This window comes from Trachurus trachurus (assembly GCF_905171665.1).
Source record: "Trachurus trachurus genome assembly, chromosome: 14".
NCBI classification, from domain to species: Eukaryota; Metazoa; Chordata; class Actinopteri; order Carangiformes; family Carangidae; genus Trachurus; species Trachurus trachurus.
In genome coordinates, this window is record NC_139903.1 from 26,160,430 (window position 1) to 26,174,519 (window position 14,090).

General features: G+C 43.0%; 3 protein-coding genes across 3 annotated transcripts; 1 reads left to right on the forward strand and 2 right to left on the reverse strand.

Annotated features, from left to right (window-relative positions):
- Nucleotides 1-374: 374 nt before the first annotated feature.
- LOC310996559 (zona pellucida-like domain-containing protein 1) lies at nt 375-6,699 on the reverse strand (the record flags this gene model as incomplete). The annotated part of the gene is made up of 9 exons (XM_083985982.1): nt 375-532; nt 1,951-2,086; nt 2,212-2,383; nt 2,755-2,835; nt 3,032-3,129; nt 3,645-3,717; nt 4,839-5,023; nt 5,107-5,333; nt 6,606-6,699. 9 exons carry the CDS (start codon nt 6,697-6,699, stop codon nt 375-377), a joined length of 1,224 nt encoding a protein of 407 aa, XP_083842108.1.
- A 4,918-nt stretch (nt 6,700-11,617) lies between these two features.
- On the reverse strand, nt 11,618-12,533 carry hist2h2l (histone 2, H2, like). Its single transcript, XM_083987125.1, has one exon. It carries the CDS (start codon nt 12,466-12,468, stop codon nt 12,088-12,090), a length of 381 nt encoding a protein of 126 aa, XP_083843251.1. The 5' UTR covers nt 12,469-12,533; the 3' UTR covers nt 11,618-12,087.
- Nucleotides 12,534-12,690: 157 nt separating this feature from the next.
- h2ax1 (H2A.X variant histone family member 1) lies at nt 12,691-13,642 on the forward strand. The gene has a single exon (XM_083986788.1). The coding sequence runs from the start codon at nt 12,830-12,832 to the stop codon at nt 13,214-13,216; it is 387 nt and encodes a 128-aa protein (XP_083842914.1). The 5' UTR covers nt 12,691-12,829; the 3' UTR covers nt 13,217-13,642.
- Nucleotides 13,643-14,090: the final 448 nt, after the last annotated feature.

Here is a 14,090-nt window from a genome sequence, read left to right on the forward strand (position 1 = left end):
ATAACGATAGAGACAAAACGATATATTTATCGAAAATGGAGCCATTAACAAGTGTGGGTAACATAGATTCATCCACATTAATATGAGACTTTTTTATTGTCGCAGAATTTTTCGTTCTGCCGCTGGAGAAACTCCTCGTTGTCCCTTTAAGTGAAAATTAAGTAAAAAGATTAAAAGATACTTTCTGGCCTTCTTCTCCCCCTTTTAAGCTTATTTAAGAAAACTCTTAGACATGATGACGTCAACAATCAGTGCAAAGCCAGAGGTTATTGGACGACCTCTGACCTTTGCTCTCACTCATTTACAGTAATGTTAACCGTACTGTATGAATGAGTGAAACAAAGCACGATCCTTTCCAAGCTGTCCTGACCCTCTCACTCCTGTGAGCACAGGATTGTCCTGCTGGAAATGATTTTGGACTTTTTCATGTGGTAAATAACAAAAACCACCAGGCTGATGCAGACGACCCCGACCACGCCCGCTACCACGGAGACGGCCAGCACAGTGCTGGTCATATCAGTCTGTGAGGAGCCTGGGAAGGAAAGATACACGGAGGATTAGTATTTAAAGAGCAGTGCACACTTTCTATATTGATGAGCAGATTTTTTCACCAGCCACCTACGTCTTTATTTTTACTCTCTCATATCACCCTTATGAGTGTTTCCTGAAATACCAAAATCTACTTGGTTAGGTTTAGGCACTAAACGTAGATGTGGTCAGGGTTGGAAGTCAGACCTCGCTCCCCTGCATGAGTAGAGGGGTGAGGGTTGAAGGTCTGTTTGACTTATCCATCCGCCCCCACCACCTTCCCGTGTGGAATTACACTCTCTTTATACTACGTCACTGCTCTGGGTCATAATAAGCTGCTGAACAAACGACCTATGGGTTTGATTTTCTTTTTTTTTGTTTTTTACTGGAGGACAGTCTCAGTAAAGGAATAGTTCAAGTGTTGACGTAGGGTTTGGTGGCGGCTCTCCTCACTGACAGTGCACTGATCAGTGTCTACTGCAAGTAATATACCAACAATACATTTCTACCTCCCACAACCCCATAAAATAACCTGAACAATCCTTTTAACTGTTTGAGTTTCAGAGCATACACCCAACTGAACTGAACTCTATATTAAAGGGATAGTTCAACATTTTGGCAAATTGGCCCATTGCCATAATCCCTAAGTTTTATAGGTTTGTTACCTTTAATTGTCGGTGCAAGCTATTTTTAGAATGGCGGAGCAGAACCGTGAGCTACTCAGAGCTACTCTACGGAGGCTAATGTTTCATTGTAAATTCATGCAAAACTGCTGATGCCCGTTCCCGTCGAGGGCAGTTTATCGGCAAGCAGTCTCTGCATTTGCTTCGAAAACAACTCTGTCTCGTAACGTTCTGTTATTATCTCATAGCGTGGTGAATGTGCAGGTCACAACTTGTCCACCAGAGCATTTTGGAGTTGTTGGATTGTGTATTTGATGAGTTTGATGAGGGAAACCAAGAAATCCCATTAGCCTCCGTAGCGTAGCTCTGAGCAGCTAGCGGTTCTGCTCCGCCGTTCTAAAAATAGCTTGCACAGACAATTAAAGGTAACGAACCTACTACTAAAACTATAGAGATAATGGCAATGGGCCAATTTGCCAAAATGTTGAACTATCCCATTAATTTTTCCTTTTGAATGTTTAGCTAACAGATAACGTGTCCCCAAGGGGAGGACTTTGTCTACACCTTTCATGTTGGACATATTCATCCTATCTGAGGGCCTTAAGAAGTTGTATCTACAAAGCATTGTTGTCCAATGTTCTTGGTTTTTTTTGGTTGATGAAATTACAAGATAACAGGGAATGAACTCATGCATGTACATACCTTCAGATGCCAATAAATGACCTGCAAGAAGACAGAAGAAACCTCCAGTCAAATATCTGTAGTATCTGGTATCTTCTATTTCTGAACTCTAACTGACCACTGAAGTTCTCACCGTTAGCTGAGCGGGTGACGATGGGGCCTGAACTGATGGTGGCCATGTCACTCACTACGGTGTCCTGGCTGTTGTCGTTGACACTGCGGCGTCTCCTCGAGCTGCTGCCACTGGTGCAGTTCTGCAGGTGAAGCAGGTGATTGTTACTAAGGTTTGGACAGTTTTCTACAGTTTTCTGGAAGAGCTTGTTTGAGATTATTTATGCCAAACACGGTTTGAGCATTGAGCGTGGAGGCAGAGACTGACCTGAATCAGCGTGGGGCAGAAGGTGCTCATACAGAGCCGGGTGGCACAGTGGATGTAGTAAGTGGAGAGAGTTGCTTCTCCACCTTGGACAAAGCGGAACGCCTCAAAGGAAAAGCGTGCCTCCTGCTGCTCTCCGTTAACTCCCATTATTGTCTGACCATCACGTTCACACCTTGAAGAGGGACAGGTGGTCATCCTTCAGTTCTATATCTGCTTTCAGTCCAGGAGCTTTTTCTTTTAGCATCGGCCTGGTTACTATGTGTTTACCACTAAAAGAGATAACGTGACTTTGACCTTGTAAAGGTCACTCATGCATAATCCAAAACACAACTGGCAACATTTGCATCATGGCCAACACACCTGGAAGGTAGACATGTTCTGTGTTATGAATGGTTCATGACATGGTTGAATGCTCTGACAGAGTTAGTGTTCCTTTGCCTAAATTGCCTCTAAACATAATCTTTGTGTTTTTCTTAACGACTGAATCATTTCACATCATCATGTCATTATTTCACGTTCTATCTCTGTAGTCAGCTCACTCACCCAATAAAGAGATCATAAAATGTTGTGTTGATGTGGAAAGGGGATGCTGAAGCATAACATCGGTCCAGCAGCACATTGAATCTGAAAAGAAGGAAAGAAAGAAAGAAACACCCATATCCAGGTGAGATTATAATGGCTTCAGGAAGTCTTCATATCTCTCAATGGCAGGGACCATTCTTCAACGTTTTTGTGCTATGTGCTTTATTGAGCAAACCTTTCTAATGGCCAAGGTATAAAGATTCTCTCAATCAACACAACTGAGTGTCTGAAACTGTACCTGTTGGTGAGGTTTGATGCCTTCACTGCTACAAAGATCCTGGTCTTCAGCTCCAAACCTCCAGCAGGGATCAGCAGATTGGAGGAGTAGCCCATGTCCTTCAGGCCCAGTGACAGGAGACAAGGGAAGGATCTCAGTCTCAGTAAGTCACACTGATTCAATGTGAACAATACAAGGAATCTGACACTGAATAAACTATTTATCTTATTTACTTCCCTGAATTTATATTTTATCTTAAATCCTCATCTGATTTATTTTCTGAACTAGAGAAGACTACACAAGAGACCAGACCAGGACCAGGCACCTTATTCATAAATGTTCTTAAGCTTAAAAGGAACAAGATCTAAACCATTGCAAATTTAAATAATAACCACTCCGTTTTAAAATGATAGATAAATTATGGATTATGGAACTATAGGTGTGTATTGGTTCTGTTTGTTATATAATCAATAGGTCCTTGGCCTAACATCTCGAGTTGTGTGATTTCCCTCCCTCCCTCTAATGTAAAATGATGTAAACATATACAGATCCTGTAAATGGTTTCCTTGCTTTAAATAAATGTGCTGACTGGATGTAAAGCAGCTCTCAACAGCTCTCCTCTCACTCCTCTTACCGAGTACATTTGCATGCTCAGCGTACTGACGAAACTCCCATTATTGTCTTTGACTGCCAGATTGGCTCCTGACCTGTTTGACAAAAAAAAAAAAAAAAAAGTCAGAAGCTGGAAGTCACTGCAGGAAAACAATCAGGTCATCATTCATATGATACATGAGGGAACAACACGGCATGGTGAGATCCAAACGCCTCTGAAACTGGACACGAGTAACACACACCACTGAAGACACTGGCTTCAACTAAATATGACAACCTGATACTGTCTTACATAGTCAGTCTGACGTTCATTCATCTGTCTATCAATCCATCCGTCTATTGACCCAACTGCATGCAGTTTATACATTAGAAACACAATTCTATCAGTCTTAATGCTGTTCTCAGTGCAGCTGTCCTGTGCAAAAGCCTCTACAAAATCAAGACCTCATGTGCAATCACTTCAACAGTGTCATCAGTTAATTAAACCTTCTAACCAGAGCTCCAAGACCCTCATCCATAATCAGATGGAATTGACTTCAGCCCCACACAACCCAGTGTGGGGATGTATCTATATTGGATATGGTATGAATTCACTCTATGATGCTTTGTATAGAGTTTGAGTGTATATTTTCTTTTTTTACTGCATACTTCCACGCCCACATTTTGCTTTCTGCAGGAAGAGCGTGTGAATTGTTTTGGGCTTTTATGCCTTGAATTGACAGGACAGTCAGGGAGAGACAGGAAATGGGGAAGCAGAGAGAGGGGGAATGACACGCAGCAAAGGGCCGCAGCGGGATTCGAACCGGGGCCGGCTGCAGCGAGGACTACAGCCTCTGTATATGGGGGCTCCTGCTCAATCCAGTGAGCTTTACGACACAAAAGGCAAATATGTAACTACTTTTCTCATTAAAAATAAATAAAAAGATAAGTAATAATGATTAAAAAAAAAAAAAAACTATACACATTGATCCAAATATTTCACACCTAAAAGTGCTACATATCTGCTTTTGGATAAACTTTTGTTGAAGCTTCTTTGTCCTTTACTTTAGTAATTGTAGTTTGTGTCTGAACATTGTGTCACATTGTTTTTTGTTCTCATTATGTCATCCAATCATTAATTCACTGGTGACAATTGCACAAACTGCATTTAAAGGTATGAAACATACATTTCTGATAAGTGAATGGCAAAAAAAAAAGGCAAATCAGATCCACTTACACGCTCATCTGGGTGTTGTTGACCAGGTACTGCAGAGGGTAGCGGCAGGAGAACCTGTACATGACCTCTTGGTGATAAGTTATGGCTCCTGTGCCGGGGTCCTTGGAGCAGACCATCCCTGCGATGCCGACGTACTGGACATGGGAGAAGTCGGCAAACACTCCAGTTCCCGCCTCCTCTGTGACCTTTGAGGACAAAGAGTGTAAGTGTGCTGTTGTGGTGTGAGAGGCATCCTCAGTCTGGGTGTTTTCAGGCTGAGGTGACCTACTGTCAGCTCGTTGGAGCAGGCGCTGATGCCATCCTCTGTGATGGAGAAGTTGAATTTGAGAACAGGTGGATCGGCTGTCCAGTCAGGAGTCCCTTTACACTCGTGCTTGGAGTGCTTCGAGTTGAGGGACAGCAGGGACTCGTTGTATCCATTGAAGTATATGGGACAGAGCAGGATCTGAAGGTCCACCGTCTGGGAGCCACAGGAGACCTGGATGTCTGAGTTCGCTGCACAGAGTGAGGATAAGACCAGAATCAGCTCTGAAGGTCTGGAACAGGAATCAATCTGTTGCTTGAGGGGCTGATTCAAAATTAAAGATTCAAAATTAAAGATTCAGGATTTCTTTATTGTCATTTCACAGTATACCCCACAGGTACAAAGTGGAATGAAATTTTGTCACCACTTACATCTAACTAAAATGAATGAATGAAATGACAACCTTGAAGTATTGGAAAATAAAAACACTGAATGGTAGTGGATTGATAAAGGAGGTCCATAAGTTCCATAAGTATGATCGTGCACTGGGATAAAATAAATAAATAGCAGATATACCACAAAGTGTCAGAGTGATAATGACACTAACACTGAACTCTTACTGTAAAGAGCCACTCCACAGATTTTACACATCACACCAGGCCTGCTCTGAGTGAGGGGAACCATTTTGGTCTTAACATTCTCAGTTAGTGCAGTTGTTACAGTAAAGGTTCTTCAAAACTCTATAATATGTTTGTAAAAGGTCGTAAGTCACTGAAAACATTTCATACCCTAATGTTTGGGTCAGTTCTTTGGCCAGTGCCACCAAAATGAAAAGTTCTATTTTGGTTGAGCCAGATTCAGTTTATGCATGAGCTCAAATCTCCTGGACCATCTGAATGATGATAATGATGATGATCAAATCTAAATCCAAGCTGTCAAGTCAAGTCAAAATGTATTTATTGGGCAGATTTCATGTAACAAGCACAAACTCAATGTGCTTATGGTGTTCTCATCAGAGTGACCCAGGGAGTAGGGACAGTGTGAAGGCTCATGAGTACTGTAGAGTTGAACTGTTGTCAGAATTAAAACTAAATGATTTGAGCTGTTTTGCTTAGAATGTATTGCGTGTGTATGTATGAGCTCTTATTTATGAATCTATTTAATGTTACCTTTTCTTGCTGACGGTTTTGTAGCAGCTTTGTTAGTTTGGTGACACATAATCAGTGCAAAACACATATATAACATAACATATCCAGCTACAGTTGCATGCAGTTGAACATATAGACCCTATTTTTTTACTATGTGGAATGCACCTTGAGGACCTTCAGTGTCTTTACCTTCCCTTATATGTAACTCCACTCCTCAGATAGCCAGGCTGCCACTGTGCCGATGCTGATTAGGTTGCAGCCGGTTACAGCAGAAAGAAAAAGTGTGAAAGGAAGCTGGGTGGGTGGGGTTAGTGAAGTCAGCGCAGCAGCTGGATGAAAAGGATGAGAGTGTGAGCACAACTGGTTTTCACTGACCTGGACTTCTGAATGTGGACTGTCCAAGGCAGGCATTTTGAGCGTGGGCGAGAAGGAGAGCGGAGAGCTGATATAGAAGAATGACCAGCCACATTGTCCTCACTGCTGGAAAACACTGAAAACAGAAATCAGGCATTCACTCAATCTTCACATGTTAAAAACCTAATAAAAAATAAATAAATAAAAAAATTGTGATAAAATGTACTCAAAACATTATCTTTTATAGAAGATGTATTGAGTACATTAAGTTTTCCAAAATACAAAATACAAAAACAAAACTCCCCTACATTCAAAATCATAGCGGTAAAAGTACTTTTCCTGCCTCTAACATTATATTATGAATCATAATCACAGGATTGAGTCGCCACTGCCTGAGGAGAGGTTTATTGTTTCAGTGAGAATGTCTGTTAAAAAATGAATGCAGCGCAATGCAGTGATAGAGTAAATGTACAGTACAATAGGCCTACAATATGTATAAAGTGGAATTAGATGTAAATAATTTAAGTGAAAGTACTGCAAAAGTGTACTTTGGTCAGGTACTTGAGGGAATCTAGTTTTATCTTCGCTGCCGATAATAACTGTGTTTCCCTGCTGAGATGAGTGATGCCAAACTAAAATAATACATGAGGAGAAACCAACTCAAAACTGAAGTGATTTGAAATTATAGTCTCAACGCACTGTTCACATCTAGACTCTTGACGACTTCTCTGACTTTTTGCTGTATGTTTGAATAGAGCACAGATCTGTAATTTCTTTGTCTGAGTTGATTGATCCTCAGAGGGAACAAAATGACTTCAGCTCCATTTTTAGTGCAAAGTTTTGCACTAAGATGAGAAATAATTCATGTAAAAAGTACAGAAGTAAAATGCATCAGCACAGATTTAATCAAATTCCAACTCAGGTTAGAGCTGATAATTAAAACAATACCAACCATTTGTCTTTAAAAAATGAAATAAAATAATGACAATAATAATAACCGATTTCCCACAGTGAGATTTGAAAAGTAATTCCTTACCTTGCGTGGATGGTGACAGACTGCGGCCCCTCCTCTAAGACAGACATTTATACTGGCCTCCTTTCTGGCTGCAGCGAGCTGACAGGAAGCCCACAGAGAAGAAAGAGAGAGAGAGAGAGAGCAACACAAGCTGGTTGGATCCAACAACCAGATCATCTGACAGACATGGAACAATAGGGGAACCTATATACTACGTCTCTGCTCTGGTGCAACATTATGTCAAGCCGGCTATAAATTGAACTTGTCGCTTCAGCAATGACCTCAGCTGCATTCATTTTGCAGGCAAGTGTCCTAATGTGCCGTGAGTGTCAGACCCACACATGGATTTGTATTTAAGAAAACATGAAGGGAAACTATGGTTGACTTAAGACAAGATCGTATTTACTGCTATTGTGTTTATTATTTCATTCAGGGTGATTATTATTTAGATTGATTAGAATACGTACTTATTTATAGGTTTTTCTTCAAGCTATATGCATACAGTTTAAAATTAAATTTCACAAAATATTGTACACAAATACCAGGTAGTCTACATCAGATCCAAATCCACAGGAAACTGGAAAAAAAAAGCCTTAACCTTACAGCATAACCTTATGGTAACCTACCCTGTAGTCATTACATAACCATAATGTTAACAATTCTTTCAGCTGTTTTTATGCAAGAGCATCTAAAAAGCCACGTTACCAATTCCGTTCACAAAAGCACTATGTTTTTTGTCAAATTCCCCCCACTACTGCCGGGGGCCACCACCCTTTGTTGAAAAATTAGGTCTCCTTCACATCACCTCAGACGTGGAGAGAAAGGCACACCCTACTACAACTGTCACCTGAGCCACAGAGCCCCCCAGACCCCCTCCAGGAACCCTGAAGCCTGGTCTGAACAATGGAGCTGAGATGGGCTGACACAAAGCTCAGCATTAGGAGCATGTCCCGTCTGTCCTTCTACCCATTCAGCAGCCATAAGTGCATCTGAGTGGGTTATTGCTCAGTGGTTATTACCTACTGAGGTCTACTTTTCTTAATCCTGAGTGTCACATCTTAAAGGGATAGTTCAACAGTTTGGCAAATTGGCCCATTGCCATAATCCCTATAGTTTACGGAATAGGTTAGTTACCTTTAATTGCCGGTGCAAGCTATTTTTAGAACGGCGGAGCAGAGCCGCGAGCTGCCCAGAGCTCGAGATAAATTCATGCAAAACCACTGATGTGCATTCCCATTGGGGGCACTACCTCTAAAACAACTCTGTCTCCTAACGTTCCATTATTTTCTCACAGTGTGGTGAATGTGCAGGTCACAACTCGTCTACGAGAGTGTTTTGGAGTTGTTGGATTGTGTATTTGATGAGGGAAACTAAGAAATCCCATTAGCCTCGGTAGCGTAGCTCTGAGCAGCTCACAGCTCTGCTCCGCCGTTCTAAAAATAGCTTGCACCGACAATTAAAGGTAACGAACCTACTCCTAAAACTATAGGGATTATGGCAATGGGCCAATTTGCCAAAATGTTGAACTATCCCTTTAAGGAGGTTGATGATGGTTGCACAGGGTATGGAGGTCTCTGTATGACATGGAAAACCTCTCTCATGAGTCACGTTTGGTTCATTCAACTGGAGCTGCTGTTATTTATCAACTGTATTAATGGAATAAGTGAAGGTCCCGCTCCTCATCCTCTCTCCTCTGTCCCCATTACCTGAGGGCACCGCAACCTTAACATCCATTAACCCCTGATTGAAGCTGCTGCTCTCATTGTCCACTGCAGTAACTGGATCTGCCTGATATAATGATTGTGACCTGCTTTTGTTGCATCAACCATCAAGGATTGTCACCCACGTCTATAATTGTTCAGGCAAGTCCCACTGAATGCACCTCACAGTGCTGAAAATTCATTTCCATCACGTATGATTCAAATAAAGTAGCTCTGGAGTTTTTATTTACTCACTTGAAGGTATTTTCTGAACGTTTCTCCAGGTAACCAGCAACAACTGACCCTCACAACATGACTTGTTAAACCACTAAAGTAACTCATGACTTTTCTTCCGACATGACACACCAGGGAATAAAGCTTTACATTTTATGTCCTGACTGTCTGAATGATGTTTTAAAGGTGAATCTCCACTGTGATTGTGGCCTACTTCCAAATTTGATGACATGTAGTAAGACAATATTTTGACTTTCTTTGTTTGTGGCCGTCCATTCTGGTAATTTAACCCAGTCAAAAAGGAAAAAGGAAAACCTTAACCTACACAGCTGAAAACAGATGAAGATGATCACACACACACTGGTGTTTGGTTTCATGATGGCTTTTCTTATCTTTGTCTCCTTGTCTTCATCACCTCTGACGAGTTCCTGACTGTTTTTGGTATTGATTTATTATCTGATTTGTTGAATCTGTGGAGTCTTTTTTGTTCTGGGCAACTACGATGTTCATTGTGGTCTTTGAAATTACTGAAATTTCTCTTTCACTCAGATCTCAAATGAGAAAAGCATTTTTCAAAAGAGTTTGCAGTTTACAACAGATCCGAATTTCATTTGAGCAAACTGCAGTGGTTTCGTACATGTGTGCAAAAGAGTCAATACTATAAATCTGCACAAAGATCAAAACTGATCTGTTGGTTCACTTATAAACATTGGTTCACCATTTGAGCATCACATGCAACATGATCACAGGTGATCAATGTGCCACACAAGAAGATTTTTGTCCCCAGTGCATCACAAGAAAAACCATCAGATGTGATGCTGCCAAAAAAATCTCTGGCCAGACAGAATGTCTGCACTCAAAGACTTTGAGGTACATTCATGTGAAGTGTACAAGGTCTTAGGGCTGTCCCACTATGAAATCAACAAGTCCATGAGGGCTCCCAGACATTTTTTTTTAGCCCTTAATGAAGATTTTACAGAAGTCTGCAACACTGCTGACTTTGCCTGACGGAATTTCCCACAGTAATAGTGTTATGACACTACATACAGGTAATAGCCTATGTAGTGCCAAATACATGGCATCAGAGGAATGCAAGCATAGGTTAACTTATTACACACCTGGGTTCATTTATTATTTAGATGTTCAATTTCTTTACATGTTGAATTTTGAAAAACTGAATATTTTGAGACATCGATTTTTTTTACAACCTCAGTGCTAGAAATTTGATGGTTTTTAAAATTCAAAGTCTGACTTTGATGCTGAAAATATAATAATAATAATATAATATAAGAAATTCATATTCAAACTCAGGTGGCACAGAAATTCGTCCATATATTCCTTTACATTTTCTCTGAATGATGCAGTACGACAAAAACAGGTAAAGTGATCATTTGCCTGTATGCAGATGCAGCTGATCATCAGCTTCCTCAGCTGCAGCCTCTCCCACTTAATCACTCACCAGCTGATGGCAATTAAGTCAATTAAGTGTGTGAGTGCAGGGCTCAGGGCTCAGGGGCATGGACACTGGACTGGACTGTTTCTGCTTTTGTTCTGGCTTTTTCCTCAACGATGTTATTTTGCATCTGTCGTCATCATGTCATTTGTGTCTTGTGAAAAGGCATTGTTACACTTTGACCAGTTTGACTCAAAAACAAAACAACTTTTTTGGGGGGGATGTGAAATGTTTCTGGTGAGTTGTGACATGTTATAGACTGAAACTGTTGTGACAATTGCATTTACAGTTAGAGAATGTTAAGACAGGAAAAATGAGCCAAAACAACTTTTACATGCAGCTGCATACGTCTGCTGGCTGATGATGAGTAGGCTTTGGTGAACATACTTGACATCTGACATGATTTAGAGGAATCATTAACTGTTTGATTCCACTTAATTCTGTCAGTTTATGTCTGATATTAAGTCGTACCACACTGGACTGACTTACATTCCCCAACTCCAATGTGAGTGTCTATACCTCACTCTCTCACCCAGCCGCCACCTGGTGTCGCTCTCCCCCTGCACGTTCAGGCAGAAAAACCGTCAACACAAGGCAGAAACACAAACCACTCAGTGGTAGAAGTCACATCTTTAATAATCTCAAAATCTTTGTGTTTCCACTGTTCATTACGTATAATTAAGTTGGCCGTTTTCTCTAAGGTGCATGTATAAATCAGTATTAAAATGGTGCAAAGCGAATGAGACCTCCACAGTTACAGAGCACCGACATACATTCAGTCTGATTTATTCACTGATTTGTTAAAAACGTCACACAGCTCAGAAAAAATATAACAATCTCAAACCATGATTTAAAACAAGATGGCAGGCTACAGTTCCACTATATCTCGACACATTCAAGACGTATAAGGCCTGGATTCAAACTGGCGATCCAGTCTCTTGGTAAACGACAATGGTGCAAAAATCACAAACGCAGTTTTCCAACACAGTGACTGAGGGGGAGCTGAAAGATCATGTCAGCGGCGGTGTGCTGCCTGCCTGCCTGCCGTCCACCAACCCCCCCACACCCCCTCCTGCACGGTGTCCGCCTCCTGTCCGCCTCTTATTTGGAGCTGGTGTACTTGGTGACGGCCTTGGTGCCCTCGGACACGGCGTGCTTGGCCAGCTCCCCGGGCAGCAGCAGGCGGACGGCGGTCTGGATCTCTCTGGAGGTGATGGTGGACCTCTTGTTGTAGTGCGCCAGCCGTGACGCTTCCCCGGCGATCCGCTCGAAGATGTCGTTGACGAACGAGTTCATGATGCCCATGGCCTTGGAGGAGATCCCCGTGTCGGGGTGCACCTGCTTCAGCACCTTGTACACGTAGATGGCGTAGCTCTCCTTCCTGGTCTTGCGGCGCTTCTTGTCTCCTTTCTTTTGGGTTTTGGTCACAGCCTTCTTGGAGCCCTTCTTGGGCGCAGGGGCTGATTTTGCGGGATCAGGCATTTTTTCCCTCTCTTCCACGGAAAAACGTCAGTGGAACAGGAAGGGACGCGGCTGTGGAGGATGCCGCCCCATCACTGCTCCCTTATTTATAAGGTGGCTGTGCAAATGAGCGTGTGCCGTTGCCTGTCCGCGATTGGAGTGCACTGCGTCCGAGGACCGGCGCTGCTGCAGGACGCGCTCCTCCATTGGTCCGTGCGTTTCAGTTTCACCCAGCCAATCGGTGAAACCCGTGCGGTTTATATTCCTTTACGCACAAACCTATTACGTAGAGATTTAAGCTCGCGCGAGCAGCGATCACGCCAAAAAAAGAAAAAGAAAATCGCTTGTTATTTTTCCTCTATAGTCATATTTTTGAACGATCATGTCTGGAAGAGGTAAAACCGGGGGCAAAGCCCGAGCGAAGGCCAAGTCTCGCTCCTCCCGTGCCGGACTCCAGTTCCCAGTGGGTCGAGTCCACAGGCTACTGCGCAAGGGGAACTATGCGGAGCGCGTCGGCGCCGGGGCCCCGGTCTATCTGGCCGCCGTGCTGGAGTATCTGACCGCTGAGATCTTGGAGCTGGCAGGCAACGCGGCCAGGGACAACAAGAAGACCAGGATCATCCCGAGGCACCTCCAGCTGGCCGTGCGCAACGACGAGGAGCTCAACAAGCTGCTGGGAGGAGTGACCATCGCTCAGGGAGGAGTGCTGCCCAACATCCAGGCTGTGCTGCTGCCCAAGAAGACGGAGAAACCGGCCAAGAGCAAGTAAAAAGACTCCCCCCTGCAAGGCCCCGGATCGGAGTCTGGACAAAGGGCTCACCTCGGAGCCGCGGCCACTTTTTTCATATCGGTGTTCGTTTTTTGGATAAAACAACCTTTCAAATAGGGGGAGGGGAGGGCAGTGTTTGGTGTTTTTGCTGTTTCTACATGAAAACATTCTCTCGCTTCTCATCCGGACTATTCATAGACTGCTCCGTGGCCACTGTTGTGTTGTGTTCTCGGGTTTGGGAAAATGGAGGCGCTCTGGAAGATGAAGGCCGTGCGGAAAAATCCTGTTCTCAATATGGACCAATTGTGAAGGGGAGGGGTGGTTTTGAGTTTCGCAGTGCTGCTATAGAAATCGTGCAAAAATTGTTGTGTTGTTTTGTCGTGTTTCAATAAATGTCCTGCAGCCTCCCGGCACAGGGCGAATACAGCCCCGTCTGTGTTGTTGTTGTCATCGGGGAGACTCAGGTCTTTGTGAGGGGAGGAAGGCGCTGAATGAGCCGCAGCCTCTCTGAGTATACTGAAGCCTGTGTGAGCAGTGAGGATTGTCCCATCTCATGTCACACATGAGCTGGACTTGATCCGCACAATGGTGAGGAATGTTTTGCTCAAGAAAAAAAACACATGATCCTGTTGTAGTTCTCTGCCTCAGCTGATGGTGCTGCCCTGATCAGATATGGTGTTAGACCTGCCCCCGTCTGGAAATATTAATGAGATTTATTCAGTGTGGGACGTTGTATTGCTTCCTAGTTTAACACCATGCTACTAATTTCCAGCCTGAGTGAACCAGCTGAAGCCTGTGCTTGCAGATATAGGCTCAGGCTGTGAACAGAGGCCTCCTTTCTCTCTTCACAACACAATCTTTCTTTGCCTTTGTT

Bases quoted from the DNA above. Each gene is read 5' to 3' on its own strand.
- hist2h2l (XM_083987125.1), bottom strand. From the start codon at position 12,468: ATGCCTGATCCCGCAAAATCAGCCCCTGCGCCCAAGAAGGGCTCCAAG.
- h2ax1 (XM_083986788.1), top strand. From the start codon at position 12,830: ATGTCTGGAAGAGGTAAAACCGGGGGCAAAGCCCGAGCGAAGGCCAAG.